The following is a 20,182-nucleotide window of genomic DNA, read 5'->3' on the forward strand; positions in this document are numbered from 1 at the left end:
TTCAACATATAAGAAGAATCTATTTGTCCAAAAATGTAATAAAGCGGCATATGCAAATGGAGCATGTTCAGAAGAATGTTAATCGGTTGACAATACAAAATTAATAAAGAAAGGTACTGTATACAGTGTAATTTTCGCCGTGTGTGATTTTCGCCCTTTTACTCTTGAAACAGTTTCCGCCCCGTCTTAAATTCGCCCAGACAGATGTGTTTTAAGAGAGGTAGTTTGAGACATCGTAATTCGCCCAGTCTTAAATTCGCCCGTTGACAACGAGGGCGAAAGAGGCAAAAATAAAACGGGGGCGAATATATTCCTGTATACAGTATATGTGGTGGTTCAAAATTCCAAGAGAGATAACTCTATCTTAACCCCTATTGCTTTATGTTCAGTCATTGTCCCTGTATTGTGTGAGGTGTTGTTTCGACTTTTATAAATGTAAAAAAAAAGTTTTTAACTTTTGTACAGATAAACCTAAGCTATTTAACCACCTTTATTACACTTTTAGCTAGCAATCACTTACATGAATGACTTAGGATTTTGTCATTACTAAATGAAGGAATGTAGTATATGTTACATATATATGAAACACTTACATTAGAAGTTTAAATATTTGTCATCATAAAGCCATGTTACGATGCTAATATTGCATTTTGATTAATGCAATTCATTAAACTGAGCATATCGTTCAAAGAGTCATAAAAGCAAACGGTTCCCGTCAGATGAAGATTTTTTTAATGTTTTGTAAAAGATCACGCCTTAGAACGCCGAAATGTCATTTACCAAAGGTTAAACTGCAAAAAGGATTAATATTGTCAAAAGTCATTTCTAGGGTGAGGGCATTTGGATCAAAAGTAATAATCATGATAATTGGTGTAATCATTTCATTGTTGTATGAAATCCTTATTCCCGTAATTTTTCGTCGGTAAAACGCAAAAAAAATTAATAATTATATCCCATGGCAAAAACCGTGAATGTATAAAAAAAATTCTCTTCATTTCCCTAAATAAATAAAGGGAAGTATTTCGTATTGTGGTATGTGAATTGCTCACACAAAGCTAGCTCTCATAGTCTTCACAACGAATAAGAAATAAGTATACTTATAAATGTTTGCTTACCGTAAGCAGAAGAGAAGGAAAACCATAAAGCAATACAAGTATTTGTCAAAAACATTTCTTCAAGGTCTTTTAAAACAAGAAAACATGTTGGTCTCCAAACTTTTTTTTAAGTGCGAAAGACTAACATCTTCCTTGTTCCGGGATCCCCCAATCGTATTTGAGTCATTTTGGTAGCTTTATTTAAAGTTGTGATAAGAGCACGAGAAACTTTAAACATGTACTTGTATGTAATATGAAGTTCCGTTTAATACATTATATCGGTTAATTGCGCCTTTCTTTTAGACAGAAAAACATTTGTACATTTAAATGGGTTTTTTTCCCTATGAGTTTCTGGTAGTTTGATTTTTATAAAGACAAGTTCGGTTTTGTTTAAAATACATTGTTAAGAAAAAAAAAAACAATAAAGATAAACACAGAGAGAATAAAATACCGTATAAAGGAATAATTTCACTATCGTGAAATTTACGAATTTGTTCGGAAACTCGCTGTTTTTACATAATATTTTTTCATGTTATTTTTTACGAAAAGAGAAATTGCGTACAAAATAATAAAAAAAAAGATTCCTATATTATTAAATTGTATAAAATGTTATTTCTGAAATATAAACCTTTTATCTGCAGATTTCTTTCATCAGAACTTCATGTGCGCGACATCAAGTATATACAAATATGTATTAAGTATCTTTTTTTTTGGGGGGGGGATACGTTAATATTTTATTTGGTCCGATTAAGTCCAAAAGAAACTTTTTACTTTGAACGGCAGATAATTCTCATTTGGTCCAGCATGTTTCTTTTTTTTTTTTATAATAAAAGTATGCCGAATCCGAGAAAATATGCTGGTCTTCAAGAAATGGCTTTTACTAGGTCAAAATGGCGGACAATTAACATTCAACGGTATTTATGAAACTTGAAGGTAAAATTCAATTATCGCTTAGGGACATCCTACATGTATTACACGTGTTGAAATACCAACTGTAGAAGCGGTTACTTCATTGCAGGCGTTTGGTAGTTTATTGGCAAATTGTACTAATTTATAAGTATTTTCTTTTCCTCGTGATTTCTAGTAATTACAAAATTGGTCCCAAGATATTTGAAACCAGGTAAAATAAGGGAAGACATCTTATAAGTAGGATCTTCTGTACCAAGATATTTGCAATAGTTCAGTATTTCTTTTAATTTTTTAATTTTATTCAATTTTTTTTTTCATCTCATTACCAACGAATATGTTCAGATTTTTCTGAGATTCCCTCTAGCAGTTTGTCTTATAGGAATTTTTCAAATATTTTAGTTTCATATTAATGTGGACTCCAATAAAATTATACAATTTCATTTCATGTTAATATTGGTTTTTTTGTTTCAAAACTTTATAACATTTCATTTTCAAAAGGATTCAAAAATAGAAATGTTTAAAAATTGGAAAAATAATAATTGAAAAAAATTAATCTTGAACAAGATTGATATATTATATTTTTAGTACAAAATAGAGCATTGTACTTTAAGGTATTATTATATTGTTTAATACCGTGCCTACCAATGGCATCAGCTGCATGCAACAAAATCTCCTACACTTATTTGATGTATAGATCCACCTTAAATATCATCATTAAACGATTCATTATTTGAACAAGTTTGCATATTGATAAATGATATTGTTCAAAATTTGGTGCGGGCTTGATGAATCCTTTAAATGGACAATTCAAAATTATTCAAGTTAAGGTTTAAAACAGGTAGTGTTTGTGTGGGTTAAAGGCATCTGTTTCATTTCATATCATAATCCTAAAAAAGTCTGATGTGAGGTTTTGTTTTATTGACAAATAATTATTAAATTATGATAAATTTTATGCTTTTTTACTTCATTCGTTTGCTTAGCTATACATTATATGCACTTTCCAGTAAACTTGACATGACATACATCTTGTTTCATGTATAAATATATTTGATATTTGGTGTCATCACACCTGCACTGTATTACAATACATTATATTTGGTTATATTTGTAAGCCTCCCCCAGAAATTCCCACCAAAACCCCTATAAATCTTAATTAATTGCCTTTGCTAAACTTTGTTCGTAAATTAGTGATTTTTGTTAAAATAAATCAACTTTCATCCACAAATGTTTGAAACGTTGCTACATATCATAATTTTAGGACAAGGAAGGATGTAACATCTTAAAGCTAAAGTGGGAAAAAGAAAAAAGAGGCAAAAATGAATTTTATAGGAAGTTAACGCAAAAGTGATGGTTGAAACGTGAATAACATTGACAGATGTGACAAACAAGATAACACACAGTGAATACTAGACTACTCTGCTCTTCTGTGATAAGAAAATGAACCTCTTATAAAATTAAAGTTATGTTTATCTTTTTAGAGAAATGTATTATGTTAAAGGTTAACAAATTCTTGTAAAGAGTACAGTTAACGGGTTGGAATTTTAAATAAAGGATGAAATCTTTTAACACAAACCAACATCCTCCTTTATCAGCTGAATTTAAAACAAAAATGAAACATTTTCATACGTAAGTAATTTTATTGAAGTCTTTAAGCAATCGTACTTTTCACAATGACATTCAAAGTTTATCTACTCCTTATCTTAAGTTTCACCATGCACTGTTTCTTGATCCTACAATGTAACAACTATGTTCGAGAAAAAACAGAAAAGATACTCCATCGCTTGCTTAGAAGTGATGGAAAAAATGTCTATTATATGCGAAATTGTTCAACTTTTAAACCAAGTTACAAAAGTTTCCGTGGGAAGAAAAAATGGCGCTTCTTCAATATATCATATATTTTGGCCAAAAAAATAAATGAATGAAAATAACTTATAATTGTTATAGTTTAGATTATTAAGAAATCTTATGAAACATTCATATGGCTGTGTTTCATGTGCTCAACGAGGTTATTTTGTTTTTTCTGCTTTCTTCTCAAGACTTTTGTTGTAAGACTTGTTTAAAGTATATCATTATTCATTTGACAGGTTTTGTAAAATATGTCTTGTTACAACTCAATAATTAATGAAATCAATGCATTGTCCACCTGAAAAACAAAGTTGAACTAACTCTTAATGATTGCAGATGATCCCCCCCCCCCCCCATTAATAAGCTTTTTCTTTTTTCGGGCAACATAAACTTGAACATTTTGCTTTTACTTACTTATATTTACTATACTTATATTGTATAGACTATATGATATTCTAGATTTCAGCTACGTTTAATGTCTGGAATTAATTCACAGTTGTGTTTCGTATTTCACCTATAAATTATTAGAAAAATAAAATGCTTCCAATGGTATTTCCATCCTGTTTGAAAATACATGTAGTGAAAAAAGAAATCACTAAACGAAACAAACATATTTATCAAAGCAATATGTATATATGTTTTTTTTTTAAGCTACTTTTTGCATTGGTGAGTTACAAATAAAAAAAAATACAAGATATTATATATATATTATGATAAAAAGAATACAAAAGAATAGAAAAAAACCAACAGTATAAAAGAGGTTGCATAAAATAGTTTATCAAATGAGAATAGGATTAACAGTCAAGACCTGTCTATGGTACATGTATACAGTCAGGTATATATATTTCTTAAAATTCAAAAGTATTGTTTATGTTCAACAATGAAGGTAATAACTGTTTTGAACTTCATGACGCTTAAGTTCTGCAATCATGTAATTAAATTAATATAAATTAAATTAATAAAACATTGATGAACGAATATAAATTGCTTATGTAGTATTTAAAAAAAAAATTAAATTGCAGATATAATGCAAGTAGAAGTTAGCATTGATAAAGCAGACACAATAATATAACTTGTTCTTAAAATTTCATCTCATCTTACAACGAACTAAAGATATATTGTGAAAATGGAACTTAATTGTTAATATGCTTTCTATATGACTATAAGTATATAAAAGATCTCATACCGAACGATTAATACTAAGATAAGTAATACACTATGAGGAATATATCGTAAAGATACATTTAAACCACCTTATTGGATGCAACATTAATCTATGAGAAATATCCGAGTAAAAGGTAAAAGCAAAATTTGTACATTTAACATTTTACAGTTAACTTATGTTAAAATTGTTCTTTTCCTCGGGTCTGCGACAGTTCTCTCTTTCTTTCACAAATTAGAAGTTTAATCAGAATTTGTTTCATTTCTCTGTAAATAAAGATATGAAGATTGAAAATATAGCAAATTTTGCTCAATGTATAAAATCAGTCGTGACATTTTTAGTGTCTTCAAATTTTTAATTTATCATTATCTTAATTTTTTTCCAAAGAATCTGAACTTGAATGTTGGCGTTTAAGTCTTACTTTTGCATGAGAAACACTTTGTGGACAACTTGTAGACATCGTTTTTTCTGACATTGATAACTCAGACTTCTTCTCTTTGGTTTGCCAAACTCTTTTTCAAAAAAATAATTTTTTTTCTCGAGTAGTTACAACCAGATTGATCCTCTTAAAGTTCGAAGATTTATTGTAGATAGAAGATCACATGATTGGAAAGCTAGCCTTAAACCTAAACTAAGAATGATATCGTTTGCGATTAAAAATTGATTGAAGGAATTCTTGATAATGTAATTTTTTAATCTAATTTAAAAAGAAATTATAGATACTTTTGATATTTCATATTTGATTTCAAAATGATATTCATGTGTAAAATAACATTCTCCCCTTACCTTTGGTTCATTTGATTTAGATGTCGACGGGCTTGGTGAACTTATAGTAGTTTCTTTTGTCCCTCGCTCAGCAAAACTGAATATTGTACTCAAACTCGGGTATCTATTCCCTATGCCTTGCCTCACCTGACAAGAAATTGCAAATATAATATTTGCTGTAGATACTTTAATGAAATCCGCATAGATTTTTCTTTGAAATAAAAAAAAGAAGAAGGATCATATCTAAATCAAGATTAAGATTTTTAAAAAAAAATAATAGTCATTTTTATATATGTATAGGTACATAATAAAATTTATTACAAATTTTGAAAGCTGACCTTTTTGTCCAACAAAACGTGTGAAACAAAAATGAAGAACCCCTGAAAAATAGATATTTATTATAAAAATGGCAATGTGTAAGTAAAAACATGATTCTGATTTTTAAAACAACAAATAAAATAAAACTTAAGAAATAAGAAAGAAATAAAACTTCTTTTTTTCTAAGATAACTACCCCAAACACCTCTGCATATTAAACAAAGTTAAAAAAAAAGCAAACACGAAAGAAACATGATAAAGATATCAAACCTGGAATGAATTTGCAATGACAAATAGATACTGAAACACAACTGCATTTTCGTTAACTGCCAGGATTCCGAACAGCCAAGTTACTCCTAGAACTGGCAGAAGTGTTCCAAGTGACCGCAGACCGGATCTAGTAATTATTATGTTAAACTTTATGTTTGATATTCAATTGTCGGATTATGATGGGACATAGGTACTAATAAAACAAGTTTTTTTTCTACACTGCTAGTAAACCATATTATATGAATATCAAGATTTTTCTTGATTTGACTCACGACGCTTTCCTCTGCAGTGAAGACCTTGCCACTATGCTTGAAGCAAACAACACCCTCAAAAGTGAAACAATTATAAGAATGTTGATCTGAAAAAAAAAAACTATTATTTTTTTTTATAAAGAAACAACATTGAATTCTATGAGAAACATTTAAATTCAATGTCCTGAAAAATCACCAATTTTCTTTACGCTTTTGAAGAATTTGATGTGCAAGGAAAAACTGAATAGTAGAATCTGTTGCTCAAGAACTTACCAAACTAATCAGACAGACTGGAATGATAAACAAATAGAGAGAGCCACTTTCGATGGACAACCAGCAGCTAAAAGGTTAAAAAAATATTTCTTTACCGACTGGAGTCAGTGGTAAACATATTTATGGCAATAAATTCTGTATGTATGTAAAAGTAGATACATTCTTTAGTTCTTGCAAAGATAATACTATGTAAAATACGCATACTACGACTTTAGGTGGTATCCTTTACCCCAAAACGCTCCAAGATTTGTTGCAGTAATAATGACCGGTATACCTGCAAAATAACCGCTATGAGAATGAAACAATATCATCCTTATTTTTTTAATACTTACATCTAATTCCATATTGGTATTCTACGCAACTACCCGATCCTTTTTTTGACCAATGTATACCGTGTTGAAAGGGCAATTTAAATCGCTTTAACCCCCACCTCCTTCAAATTGCGTGAAATGAATTGAAGTAATTCCAACAATATTATGTATGAAGCTGAAGAAAATAATTAACCAAGTGCTTTTAAAAATACGTAAACATGTATCCATTTAACTTGTATATGGATACATGAACTTGTAATGATTCCATAGAAATTGTATTAGAATTATTCAGCTGTTTATAATATTTTGTTTATGTGAATGCATATGTAGTCTGAAGATATAATTCAAATGAGGGTTTATTTTTGTGATTATAGTTTATCCCACCAACCCCCCCAAAAAATTAAAATTTCATCGCATTATGATACCAAAAAAAAAAAAAAATAAAATAAAAAAATCGGTCACTTAAACGAATGTTTGAAAAGTCTATACGACTTTTTAAAATTTTAAAATTATTTAAATAAAACAAAAAGAAATATCTTACGATGAAAATATATCTAAAAGGTTAAATCCAACTCGTGAAAGGTTCATTCAAATACATACCCCAGATTCCACCCAGAAACCAACGAACCCTTGATTTAGACTTGAAGTTGTTTGCAACATACAGGGCATAGTAAGTCACTGTAATACTCATGAAGTAATATACACCTAATCCAAGCATACTGAAGAAGGTCACTAAGAAAAGGTAGTGGATAATGGCCGTTATCGCGACGCAAGCAACCTGGAATATAAAAATAATTAAACGCCGGTGATTATATATATACTCAGTGTCGGTACATGTATACAGATTATTATTTTACAAATATCAATCCAATAATTTTCAATATATAATTTAGGTACAATATTACATGATTGTTTAATGCATTATGAATTTTTGTGGACTATTTTCTTTCTTTATAGAATCTACGTACATGTATACATTAAATGCTTAAGAATTATATTTTCACACATCGGTGACCAGAGTGTTTTACGTAATACATTGTATATTTTATTAATTTATTTTGAATGTTTTTTGGCAAGATCTACGTTTGTATTTTAATTATGAAGTTATATATGTACACACAAAAACCTATCACTTATCAGGAGGTAGAAATCGATTTTTACCTCATTCGATGTCTGTTCCACTGACGATATAAATATTGTATACGACAGTATTAACGATCCACAGATATTCAGCATCATGACGTTTTTGTCACTCCTTATAAATCTGAAATTTACATACAATTAGATGATTTTGAATTTCTGTAGTACATGTATACTCGTTGGAGTTATATTTGTGCATGAATGATACAAATTAGTCTTACATACCTCCATGTCAGGACGTAAATCAAAGAAGTAAGAAACGTAAAAGCTATGGAGAGAGCTACGCCAACAAGTGACATCGTTTTTAAGAATGGACTTTCTTCTGATACCTGAAATGTAGTCGAGATAGCTTGGAATATCAACAGCAAATTTCATTGTTAATTTCTTTGACTCTATTTGTATAAAAAAGGGGCATATACCTGAGTGTATGGTCTCATTAAAATAGCAAAGTTTGTGAGATGGTTGCAATGGCAAACAGTTTTCCGACGATTTGTTTGTTTCACAATGCATCCTTCCTCTGACCATTTACTAAATAAAAAAAATGAATTAGAAATAAACCCACTTATTGCTGTAACTTTTGTATAAAAAAAACTTTAATTTTAAAATCAGAGAAAACAATTTGTTCACAATAACATACTTTAGATTGAAATCCCAGGAGACACATACAGCGCGCATTTCTGTAGACGTATTCTAAATAAACAATGAACGATACAAATAATATAAAAAAACAGCTTAAATAAACCAATTGAATTAACCTAGGTTAATTGCACTTTACACGTCGGCAATAATAGGAAACTTTTAAGTTAATTTTACATAATAACTTTATGTCAACTGTAAACTAAAATCACATATTTCTGACATCTTACTTTTACAGTGTGTCCAAACTTTAGATTGAGAGGTGGATTTAACACTCCTAGGTCTTCCTGTGTCATGATGGACAATATTGGGGAATTGACAAAGGATCTTTGCTTAGACTTTTCCCCCTGTTTACCTTTTAACCCTTTACTGGTTGGTTTAATTGAGTTTCCAAAAAGATATGAGTAAGATATATTAAGTTTAGTATCGAAGCAAATTAAAAAAAATCATACATTATGATAATATCAAATCAGATGTTTGAGTATTTGTCAGATTAACACAGATTAAGCTAGATGTAAATAAAGATTTAAACGAAAACTGAAAACTTGTTTTAATAGTTTACCTGTTAGAATCAGATTCCAGAATGTCTGAGATTGTTCTATATAGGACAGCAACATAGTTGATCGCTTGTGGAAACATTAAAAAAAATAAATAAAAAACATTGAAAGATTGGTTGATATACTCTTCCAGTATCAATAATTGTTATTAAATCGTGAATTAAATCGTGTTTTTACATAATTGTCTTTAACAATAAATGCATATAACGAACAAAAAATATTTTTTTTTACCTTTTGTAGCGTTTGATGCTTGTTTTGGTAATTTTAGAAAGGTAGAACGTTCTTCGGAGTTTAGAGAAACGTTGTTTGATTGTTCATCCGGAAAACGTATTCCCGTTTCATCGATATTTGCCCGGTTGATAACAAGCTCTTAAAAAAAACATCAATTTATACAGTGTTTTTTCTTCTACATGTATTGGCAATTCTAAACGATAAGGAAATGGTTTTTTACCAAAATTAGATCCGTTAAATTTAGTCGTTGTAATATTGTCGTTTTGGAGTGTAATCTTGCTGAAACGGTCCATATTTTTTAGGAGAAAGCTGGGGTCTTTTTCTGTCTAAAAGTAACAAACTTTGTAAAATACTAATTGATATTAGTGAGCAAATAAACCACAATGAAGCGTTATACTTTTCTGCTAGATGCATTCCATGTTTTTTTTTAACTTTTTTTTCCTTACCTAATTTATTGAACTTTTCTTACATTATGTGTTAAAATTAAAGTTTCAGATAAATTTATCACTTGTCAATTTTTTTTTAATTTGAGTTTTGGATTGTTTGTAAAATGAATATTGTACGCTTTAGAGATGTTTGGACTCTGTAACAAAAGAACAATCCCAAATACTTCACACAAAATACTTATTTACATTGAATATTATGTTTGTGTTCGTTTAAACGAAAGCGTATTCGAACTCCTGTTAGAATTCTTTGTAACACCTCACTCTGAAAATCAGTAAGTGATGTACAATGACCTGAAACAAGTGTTGACCATGCACATATGATCGAAATATTAAGCTGGTTAATATAATAAATCTTTCAGGTTTGACATTAAACGATGGATTGATTGTGCTCCAGGCCACAAGTATGCTCTTGTAAGTATTGAAAACTTTTAACTTTGTCATATTTAGTTAATAAATACACAAATACAAGAACTTCATTAAAATGTTTATACCAAATGATTTGTTTTTGATTTATATTACAATATTGTATAATGTAAATTTACCTCTTTGCTTACAGTAGTCCAAGAGTTTGAGTTATTGGGCGATAAAATGTTATCAATAACAGCGTAAAATACCTGAAATTAATTAAAACATATAAAATATCGTTACTGTTAAATTTATAAGGAAATTGACATTGTGAACGGTATTCTTTGTGTACATTGTAAGCTGTATATTGCGACATCCTAAAAGACACACTAATTATTCCAACACCGTGAAATATCTGTTCTTTTTTGTGTCTGTGCATTATTCAGGTATACACTAATAAAGATAACATGGACATTATACATCAACAAATTAAGACAATGGACGTTAAGTGCGAATTGCGGTAAACATAAAATTATCTTTCACCTAAAATCAGAGAACTGAAATAAGAGAGCCATATGCAAATATTTGTGTCATAACTAGTTTGCTGTTGATAATTTTAGTTACATATTTTAGAAACACAAGACTTAGTGAAACAGTTTATGAGTAAACGCTTCTTATGACACATGTTAATCCGACTATTTAGGCAAGATTTACATAGTGCTTTGAACATGTTCCATTGAATAAATCAAAAGGAGAAGGACGGAACAATGAATTGCCATTGAATATAAAATAAGCAAGTAGAATCACAAACAAAATTTACTTTGAACGTGTTAGTTACAAATTTATTCTACTGTTCTAAGTTTTTGCTGCAGGCATAGAAAACAGGTACACGTACATTTTAAAATCATATCACTTTAACAAAGAAAATAATCAGTACTTTTGAGTGAAAAGGGTCAAAACAATTATTCAGTGTTGATAACGAGGGAAACGTTTTCGCCGACTCTTCACAATTTTCTAGTCCAACACTTTTTAATAATAGGTGAATGAATGAGAGGTTATAACGTAGATAATTCCAATACATGACCTCTTTTTCGATAGGTAATCCTGTAGCGTTGGTTACTGTTACAATCTTCTCTAAAACACCAAGGGACAAACTCAGATCACCAGCACCGATTCCATTTGTTGACGATGTCAGGTTTTTCATCAGTTGTAGAGTATTGTTTACTTGATCCTGTGTTTCATTTCCGATGATACTTTCCAACTTGAAAAAAAACAAAACTTATTTTGAAAGATTTTTACTACAATAAAAAATGATTCATACACTCATGATGTAATAAATCATTGTTTATGCATTATGTAAGGTAACTTACAAGTGACGATGCATTCACCAAAGCTTCGTTGGTGCAGTTGATAAAGTTAGGAGGTTCCCATTCTCCATGTTCATCACAAAATCTTGTTGCTACTCCTAGATTAGATTTGTTTGTAAATGAATAATAAACATAACAAATTATACTATGAGAAACATTCTTATATACCACTTTTTGGGAGTTGATTTTAATCAACTGTCCTATGCAGTTACTCTGGCAAACCCAAAGTGAAACAGTGTTTGGACCTGAGCACAAATCATCACCGCTGACAAGACTTAGATCTTGAAAATAATGGATACATTCGGTGAACTGTATGCTGTACCATTGGTTTTCAAGGAAACGTTTTTTAAATACCTTGAAAATAGTCAGATTTTATAAAGTACGAACAATTTAATTATATTTTGTAGTTGTATGTATTCTTACGCCAGTGTTCAATAAAGTTTCGTGCAACCAGACGCTCGGCTATATCCGTAAATCTCCGACAAGCAGAGAGTCTCTCTTCGTAGTCGGAGATTAACGGAGACAGCCGAGCGTCTGGTTGAACGGGACTAGAGTTCAATATTGCGTGGATCCAGACGTGAACAATTTTTAGAAGCATTTCGATTACTGATACACAGTTTAGTGGAATTAATTCTATCTTTGAATATTACACAGCATGATTCATATAAAGTTTCATATTCAAGAGAGCAAATAACAAAGAAAATTGTTATTTTTAATTAATATAATTCAAAAATCAAGAAGTTCCTGGTGATGTATCGAGAAATGTATTGACAAAATTCAAAAGAAAAAATAAGGACATTTACTCGAGGATGTCCTTAAACAACAATTTTAAAGCTGTTAAAGAATATTGTGTGAAACATTCGACATCGGAATGAGTTGATTTATAAGATTATCTAAATGTAAGGAGAAGTAAATATTATCTTTTGTGTTGTATCTTTTGTATATCTTTATACGATTTACGTTTATGTGCATTTGCGCAGGAAACGTTAACAGCAAAAAGAAAAAAAAAGAAAAAAAAAAGACTCGACACCAAGTTTTCAAACGATCGTATCAAAATACACTTAGTGTATACTTATACAAAATTTTACATAGTTACTAACATTTTATATCAATATAGCGATTACGACGTAACTTTATTTAACTGAATAATTTTTGTAACAATAAATATCAATTTTTATGTATCTAGAATAATAAAGTATATAAATGTATGAATCAGAAATCTCATGATAAAGTCTTACGTATCCATCTTCTAAAACGTATCTTCTAGTCTGTGTGAGAGAGAGAGAGAAAGCGAGAGTGATGAAGAATGAGAGAGAGAGAGAGAGAGAGAGAGAGAAAGAGAGTACGTCGATGAACAAACGTCTCTACACAAGTTATACATGTAACAATACACGGGTAGGTAAAAACTTAAAACTGTTTTTGCAATTAAAAAAAAAAAATAACAACTGTATACAACTTTTTATAACAATTTGCTCTATGCTACCTTTTTGATATTTAGGACACGGCTCTTTTAAAGTTATTCCCGCCATGGTAGTATTCCATAATATTCCATATATTTGTTCATCTTTGCAACTCATCAATTCTTTAGGATCTTCAAAACACATACATCTGTTAACTATAGCAAAATGTGTCATTAAGGAAATTTATTCAGTTCACAAATCTTTAAGAATGGAGATAATTTACTAACAAACATGTATGAATATACATGGGTGTAGAATGTCATTTACACATATTTTCTAATTTTTAGCTTATTTTGTTACGGATTTCAAAAGTCAAAGAATACACTTAAGCCCTTCTGTAGCAATATCTTAGGTTTAGGTATCATTATTGTTACGAACCCTCGATGTTGAGGTACAAATATATGACGAAACAGTCATGCTTAATCTCCAAATAATGTTGAAGCAACATTAAATATAAAAAATGGAAGTTTGAAACGTTAACATATCGTTATTATTTCATTCATAAATTTATTATTTCATGAGAAGTAAATACCAAATACATATTGATGTTTTGTATATCTCGAATCACAGCCCTGACAGGTGCCCGTCTTGACGTGACTTTTGCGACAATCGGGGTCAGAACAAGAAATGTAGCAATCATCACCGTTGTATCCAGGTACAGGGCACCCTAAACAAATAAAGATTTTTTTTAAATTCTTGGTTATAAAATTTAGGTTTGTTTTTAATTACTTTATAGTTTAAGATGAAGTTGAGTTAAATTTTTTTGAATATAGACATAGTAAACGGTCTCAATTATTTAAATTTAATGCAAAACTATTTTTTCTAAATGATGGTTTCAGACCAAGAATATTTTTTTACAATGATGAAATAACTAGTCAGAATATTATTGTAAAAATAAGTAGCTGATAAGGGGTATTTATGGTGTGTCAAATTATTGACTGGTAAACACTTTGTTTCAAACTCTGAATATATAGAATGTTGCTGCTGATTTCACAATCGACAATTATAATGCGTTCTCATTTCATGTAAACAGTATAACTTGCCAATTATTCATCTTGTTCATTTACAATGACAATGAGCCTGGCATGGAGGTACATATAATTAAACACAAGGCATGTAAATATGCACCATTTAAACCTATGCATAAAGATCTCCATTGCATTTACTAATTCACGACACCACCCTAATTTACATTTTTAGGCTCATAATTTTATTTTGGAAAACGTTACAATTTTAAATGGAATATTTTTTTCTTTTCTGTAAATTATCCTGTTTTACGCTTGAAATACTTACCATACACTTCAACTTCGCAAAGAGAGATGAATACAGAAAGCACATAGTAGTAAAAGTAGGTAACGTTGGGCAGTCTCTCGTTGTAATATATCACGTATTGTCCATTCAGAGAACATGGGGTATCAAAAACGTCTGGAAAAGTGTCCAGAGTAAAGTTGTCGTCTATATAACACAAAACCCCATCCGATTTGCTGGTTGTATTGGAGACGTATATAGAAAATCCCAAAAGCTGCGTTTTTTCCCTAACTGACCAGTATGAATCTATATCGAAAATTTTAACTAGTTTATTTTTTGTGAACTACCATTAGGAAACACAAATACATAGAAAGCGTTAAAAATTGTAAGAAACGATTGTTAAGTTTTCTCTTTATAAAATGCTTCCTTTCAGATAACTCTGTACATGCCATTGCTATACTCATGTATTTCTAAATGAGTATTTAGAATGTCTTAGTTCTTGTAATCTATAGTAATTATCATTGGTCTGAAATGTACACTAGAACAAAATCCACAGCACAAAAACTAAATTTTCTTAAATACTTTTTGGTAAATAATTTAATGGGGGACAAATGTTTTGTGTAATGAATTATTACATTCATAGATAAAATCATTGATTGTATATCAACTGGAATTCTATTAAGTTTTTATTGCATTTCAGAAAATGTGTTCCTGTTTATTTTCATTCTTAAAAAATGAAAAATATATAAAAGTTTATGTCAGCGAGCATTCTTCAATCCAAACTTATCTAAATTCACCTCATGTTTTGGCTGTTCACAATAATATGTTAGGCACTACAATAATCGAAACGAAAAAACAGAACTATATTGACACATGTACAAAAGTTGTCAACCAATGTCCGAGGTTATGTATGATGTTTGTACACAGTTAAATTATATTTCAGTTACATTTATCGATGGTAAAAAAAGTATCTTTCAAAATTATGAAACTGTCAGAATTGATTTTCATTTTCTAATAAAGCCATACATAAAAGTTTGATGTACAATGCATGATGTATTTGAATCTCGGACTAATATAACACAATATAAAATGCATACCCTGCAAGTTTTATTTTAATGAATTTCAATTTAGTTTTTCTTTTAAACATGGATGAAATCATATGATTACTGTTTTCTAGCTATATTTTCGTAAGTGTACATTGATATATGTACAATGTAATTGTTTTAACAAACACGTTTTATTTTGGGAAACATTATACCCTGCGCTATATTGAAACGAAAGCATTTTGAAAAATGTTCCTCATTAAACTTTTAGTAAAAACTCAATTACTCGCACGATATTTTGATGTAGAATACATGGTCTGTAGAATAACGTTGACAAATTTACAAAGATTTCGCCTAGCGTAAGGCCCTTGTTAAACAACGATACAAAATTTTAAAAAAGACCGGTATCATGTCATTTAAGTTTTTAAAAGTGTTTAAAAGTGTTTTTGCAACTATATATACAGAAACATACTATTGGGGTAATATATCCGGATATCATGGATGCTGTAAATACTGGTCAGATTAACCCACCAGGTGGCGTTTTGTCCTATATTAGTGCATGAGCATTGCCCACCATTGACGTATAAATCCGACTTCTGCCCATCCACAGCATTGGTTGAATTTGTGTTGTATTTGAAGCTTTTTGGATATTGATATGTTGGTCTACCAAGCGCTAAATTAACTAAAGAAAAACAACGAAATGTACATTATTTCGTGTGAATCTTTCAATATTCAGATTTTTATAGTGTTACATCTAATTCGCAATTCTTTAATTCCCTTGTTTCACTTATTTACATGACGCCCCAGATATTGAAAATGGTACGGAAAAAACACAATTATGCTACCCTAATCCATAAAGTTTTCACCTTTGCACTCTGTGCCCCCCCCCCCTTAAAAGAAAATGGTAACTTAACGTTGGTAACAACGTTATTGTTGACAAGCCACTCGTGTTAAATAGTTCGTGTAACGTGGGTGATCGTTCGTGTAACGTGCGGGATCGTGCGTGTATCCGGAAAAATGGTTTGCGTTTTTTACCGTGGGTGTTCGTGCGTGATCGTGCGGTTTTTTCGTTTTGTAACCTTTATAACGGAATGTCAGGATTTATTCTGAAAACAACGACAAATAGGCTTTGTAAAACATTGTGAATTTAAACCTTTTTATTGTCACAGTTCATATTAATTTATTTATTTAATGTTCATCAGCGCGCATTGCTGATAGAACGCATTGCTGTATGTATGAATGAGTGCATGTGTGAATGTTGTGATAAGTCACGTGGTTTTTCCATTTTTAGGATTTAGTGACCAGGTACATGTATATATGTCTTATTGACCAATGACAGACGACTTTAAACTCATTAATATGCATGATTTACTTACTTCGCTCACTATATAAGCGCAAGTCCCGCCAAATCTAGTACCCACAGATTCTACCCTTTACGGCGCTAGTATCATTTACTGTTATATTCCATTCCTGATCTTCAAAGATCCAGTTATTTATTTATTATTTAAAGTCCTGGATACCTGGTAAGATCACTGTTAAACATATTATTGTAACACCATGTTCAGTGATATTGTCGGTAAATCACCGGTATTATAATTGGGAAAACCATTGTGTTTGTAATTTAATTTAATATGTAGTACATGTAATTGTCTTTCGTCAATATCTTTCGTCAACGTGTGTGTGTTGTGTTGTGAATGTGTTTTCTGTGTTTTCTAGATTTCTTTTCATATATAATATAAAAGCAAAGTACGAATCCAAGTCTTTGATCGTTATTTATTAACGACCCTGTGACAATGGCGCCCACGTTGTTTATGCTTTGAAGGAAACCAGGGTCCAGATTCCAGCTCCAGGGACAAGGTTCCAACACCAGGGCCAGACATGTTCGAGGCGGCTGTGTGAAAGTGCCAATATCCTTGTGAAAAGTAGGCCTACAACTTCAGTTTATAAGTGAGCGAGCTCCGTCGACCACTACTACTATTCATCTGTTCATACCATGGCTAGCTATTGTTCATACTCGGAGATGAGCTCAATTCAGGACACCGTCCAGTGATCCGATTATTTGTGGAGATCTCTTGATCTAGTGCGGGAACAGGTGTATTCGCGTCGAAAACTGCGCGCAGTGATAGCATCGATTACAGAATTTCCATCTGTGAAAAATTCCAATTAAATGTGAACAAGTGCTATCCATTTATTTATATGTTCTATGTTTTGTAAATGTCTGATTTGTTTGTAATGTCAATTGTCTTTGTTGTTTACATGTCGTTTATGTTGATTGAATGAGAGTAAAGCCGGCTGTGTGCAAGGTGCGTGCTATTCAAGCGTGAAAGTGATCGGGCTCGAGATTTTTTCTTCATGTGTTTTGATTTTGTACTTCCGGAAGTGTAGAAACGTGTTTTCCCTAGGTATAATATCAGTCGGAATCGCGATTATGAACGATATTTACACTGAAAATATGTAGACGTTTACTCAATGATTTGTTTAGCATATGTTGATGTTGTCATATGTGTTTTGTGGACTGTCAATGTGTCTGTCTTAGATTTTTTTTGTGTTTTCGTGAACAATTTTCCCCACCCCTGCCCACCCCAGCCTATGATCTAAATATTATTGGTCAACTGCGCGCGTTGCATTTCACGATATTTATTTGCAGCCTTGACTAACCCTGAATACAGGACACCAGGACATTTGGACAAAGAAGACTGACAATCGGGTATTTATTAGTTGTGTAATGACTTAGTGTATACAGTTGTCATTAGATACTTCAAGTCGTGTGTGCATTAGATTAAGTGTGTATGCTTCATGTCTGTATGGTAGAACAAATGCGCATTGCGATAATTATTTTCAATTTGCTTTTGTGTCTGTCTCAGTGTCTGAGGGAAGTAAGTGTCACTATGGCGAGTAATGATGAAACTTCATTGGAAGATCTTATCAGTCAGATAAATTCAGAAAATCATTACAGGGTTATTCCAAAGGAAGAATATCAAATGTTACTGAAGTGTAAAGCTGATAGTGTCAAACAAACTCCTTTTTGTAATCCCAGGTTACCATTTTCTTCTGCAGATGAGGATGCTAGGCCAAAGTTTAGTCCAAGGTGAGTTTGCCCTTCCCCAGGTTATTTAACTCTACTATGACTAGTGCTCTGTGTCAGAACTCCAACCCAAATCCAGTCAAACTGCCATCTTTTAGTGGTAGCGAAACATTACAAAAAGGGGATGTCAGTTTTGAAGTTTGGTCTTATGAGGTTAGATGCCTTAAGAGCCAATTATCAGAAAATGCTTTATTACAGCTTGTTCGTAGTTCTTTGAAGGGCCAAGCGCGTGAAATCTTAATCCCTCTTGGTGAAGATGCCACGATTGACAACATTCTCGGGAAATTGGAAGACTTTTATGGGAATGTCTGCACACCTGAAAATATTATGCAGAATTTCTATGCAGATCATCAGAAAGAAGGTGAGGCAATTGTTACCTATGGTTCTAGATTGGAACAATGTATATCAAAAGCTGTAAGATTAGGTCACATTGACTCTAGTGCTAAAGACGCAATGTTAAGGTCAAAGTTCTGGTCTGGATTGAGAAGCGCTCAATTAAGAAATGCTACCAGACATAAGTATGAATCAGTTAACGAGTTTTATTCACTGCTGAGAGAAGTGAGACAGATAGAACAAGAGGAAAATAATTTAAAATCTGTCAATGCAGTTACAAAGCCTAGTGTTTCCATGTTGACAAATATTGATTCTCTCACTATTCAGAATTCAGAATTTGAACAAATGCAGAAACAACTCTCAGATCTACTTGGTCACATGAAAAAGCTTGATGATCGCATGGGTAAATTAGAGCAAAATGTTTCATCAAACAATTATAATCCACAAAATGCTTACAGATCAGACTCCTTTCAGGGTAGACAAAGATATTACCCAAGAGGCAGTGGAAACTACTCACAGCAACATAGGAGGCAATTCCAAAAGCAGAATCAGTCGCGCAATCAGCAGACTAAAAGTGGTAACTCTGGTCAGGTTGGAGGTAACAATTTAAACTAATATCATCTTCTGTTGTGGGGCAAACAGAGGATGCAATTAATGAAAGCCCTATCAGAACAACAAATCAACAAAATACTGACAGTTTATTTTCTAGATTACTTGGTGAATCCAATGATACTGAAATATTTATCAATGGTGTCAAGACCAAAGCACTGATTGATTCAGGCTCTATGGTATCATGCATTTCAGAAGAATTTTTCAAATGTTTGAATCCTATGCCAACTTTGCATGATATGTCAGAACTTGAACTGAATGTTCAAAGTGCCAATGGCAGTTTACTACCTTACAGTGGTTATGTAGAGTTAGAAATTTGTGTACCCTGTTTTGGTAACTCATCTTATGCGATACCTGCTCTTGTAGTTCCTCAGACTAATTATTCAAAAATTGTGCCTGTTATTGTGGGAACTAATTTCATTCGTATTTGCAGGAATACTTATGAACAGACATTAGATGAAGATGTCCCAGATGAGTGGAGAGTA

General features: G+C 31.3%; 2 protein-coding genes and 1 pseudogene across 2 annotated transcripts in view; 1 reads left to right on the forward strand and 2 right to left on the reverse strand.

Moving 5' to 3' along the window:
• LOC128171555 (multiple epidermal growth factor-like domains protein 11) overlaps nucleotides 1–1,241 on the reverse strand; it is a 59,725-nt gene extending 58,484 nt beyond the window's left edge. Inside the window, exon 1 of the mRNA XM_052837343.1 lies at nucleotides 1,116–1,241. Within this exon, the coding sequence (XP_052693303.1) occupies nucleotides 1,116–1,170 (55 nt within the window). The 5' untranslated portion in view covers nucleotides 1,171–1,241. The remainder of the gene's footprint in view (nucleotides 1–1,115) is intronic.
• A 4,519-nt stretch (nucleotides 1,242–5,760) lies between these two features.
• LOC128174527 (adhesion G protein-coupled receptor B1-like) lies at nucleotides 5,761–15,079 on the reverse strand (the record flags this gene model as incomplete). Its single annotated transcript, XM_052840063.1, has 22 exons — nucleotides 15,073–15,079; nucleotides 14,673–14,933; nucleotides 13,912–14,046; nucleotides 13,403–13,510; nucleotides 11,923–12,017; nucleotides 11,637–11,813; nucleotides 10,750–10,821; nucleotides 9,982–10,087; nucleotides 9,762–9,899; nucleotides 9,536–9,599; nucleotides 9,204–9,342; nucleotides 8,975–9,027; nucleotides 8,757–8,865; nucleotides 8,563–8,666; nucleotides 8,359–8,461; nucleotides 7,798–7,975; nucleotides 7,091–7,160; nucleotides 6,887–6,953; nucleotides 6,635–6,720; nucleotides 6,363–6,489; nucleotides 6,114–6,155; nucleotides 5,761–5,922 (listed from the first exon to the last, which is right to left on the reverse strand). Coding segments are annotated over exons 1-22 (2,403 nt in total), but the record flags the coding sequence as incomplete, so codon positions are not given.
• Nucleotides 15,080–17,963: 2,884 nt separating this feature from the next.
• LOC128171597 (uncharacterized) lies at nucleotides 17,964–19,770 on the forward strand (annotated as a pseudogene).
• The last annotated feature ends 412 nt before the right edge of the window (nucleotides 19,771–20,182 follow it).

Source organism: Crassostrea angulata, chromosome 2 (genome assembly GCF_025612915.1).
Source record: "Crassostrea angulata isolate pt1a10 chromosome 2, ASM2561291v2, whole genome shotgun sequence".
NCBI lineage: Eukaryota > Metazoa > Mollusca > Bivalvia > Ostreida > Ostreidae > Magallana > Magallana angulata.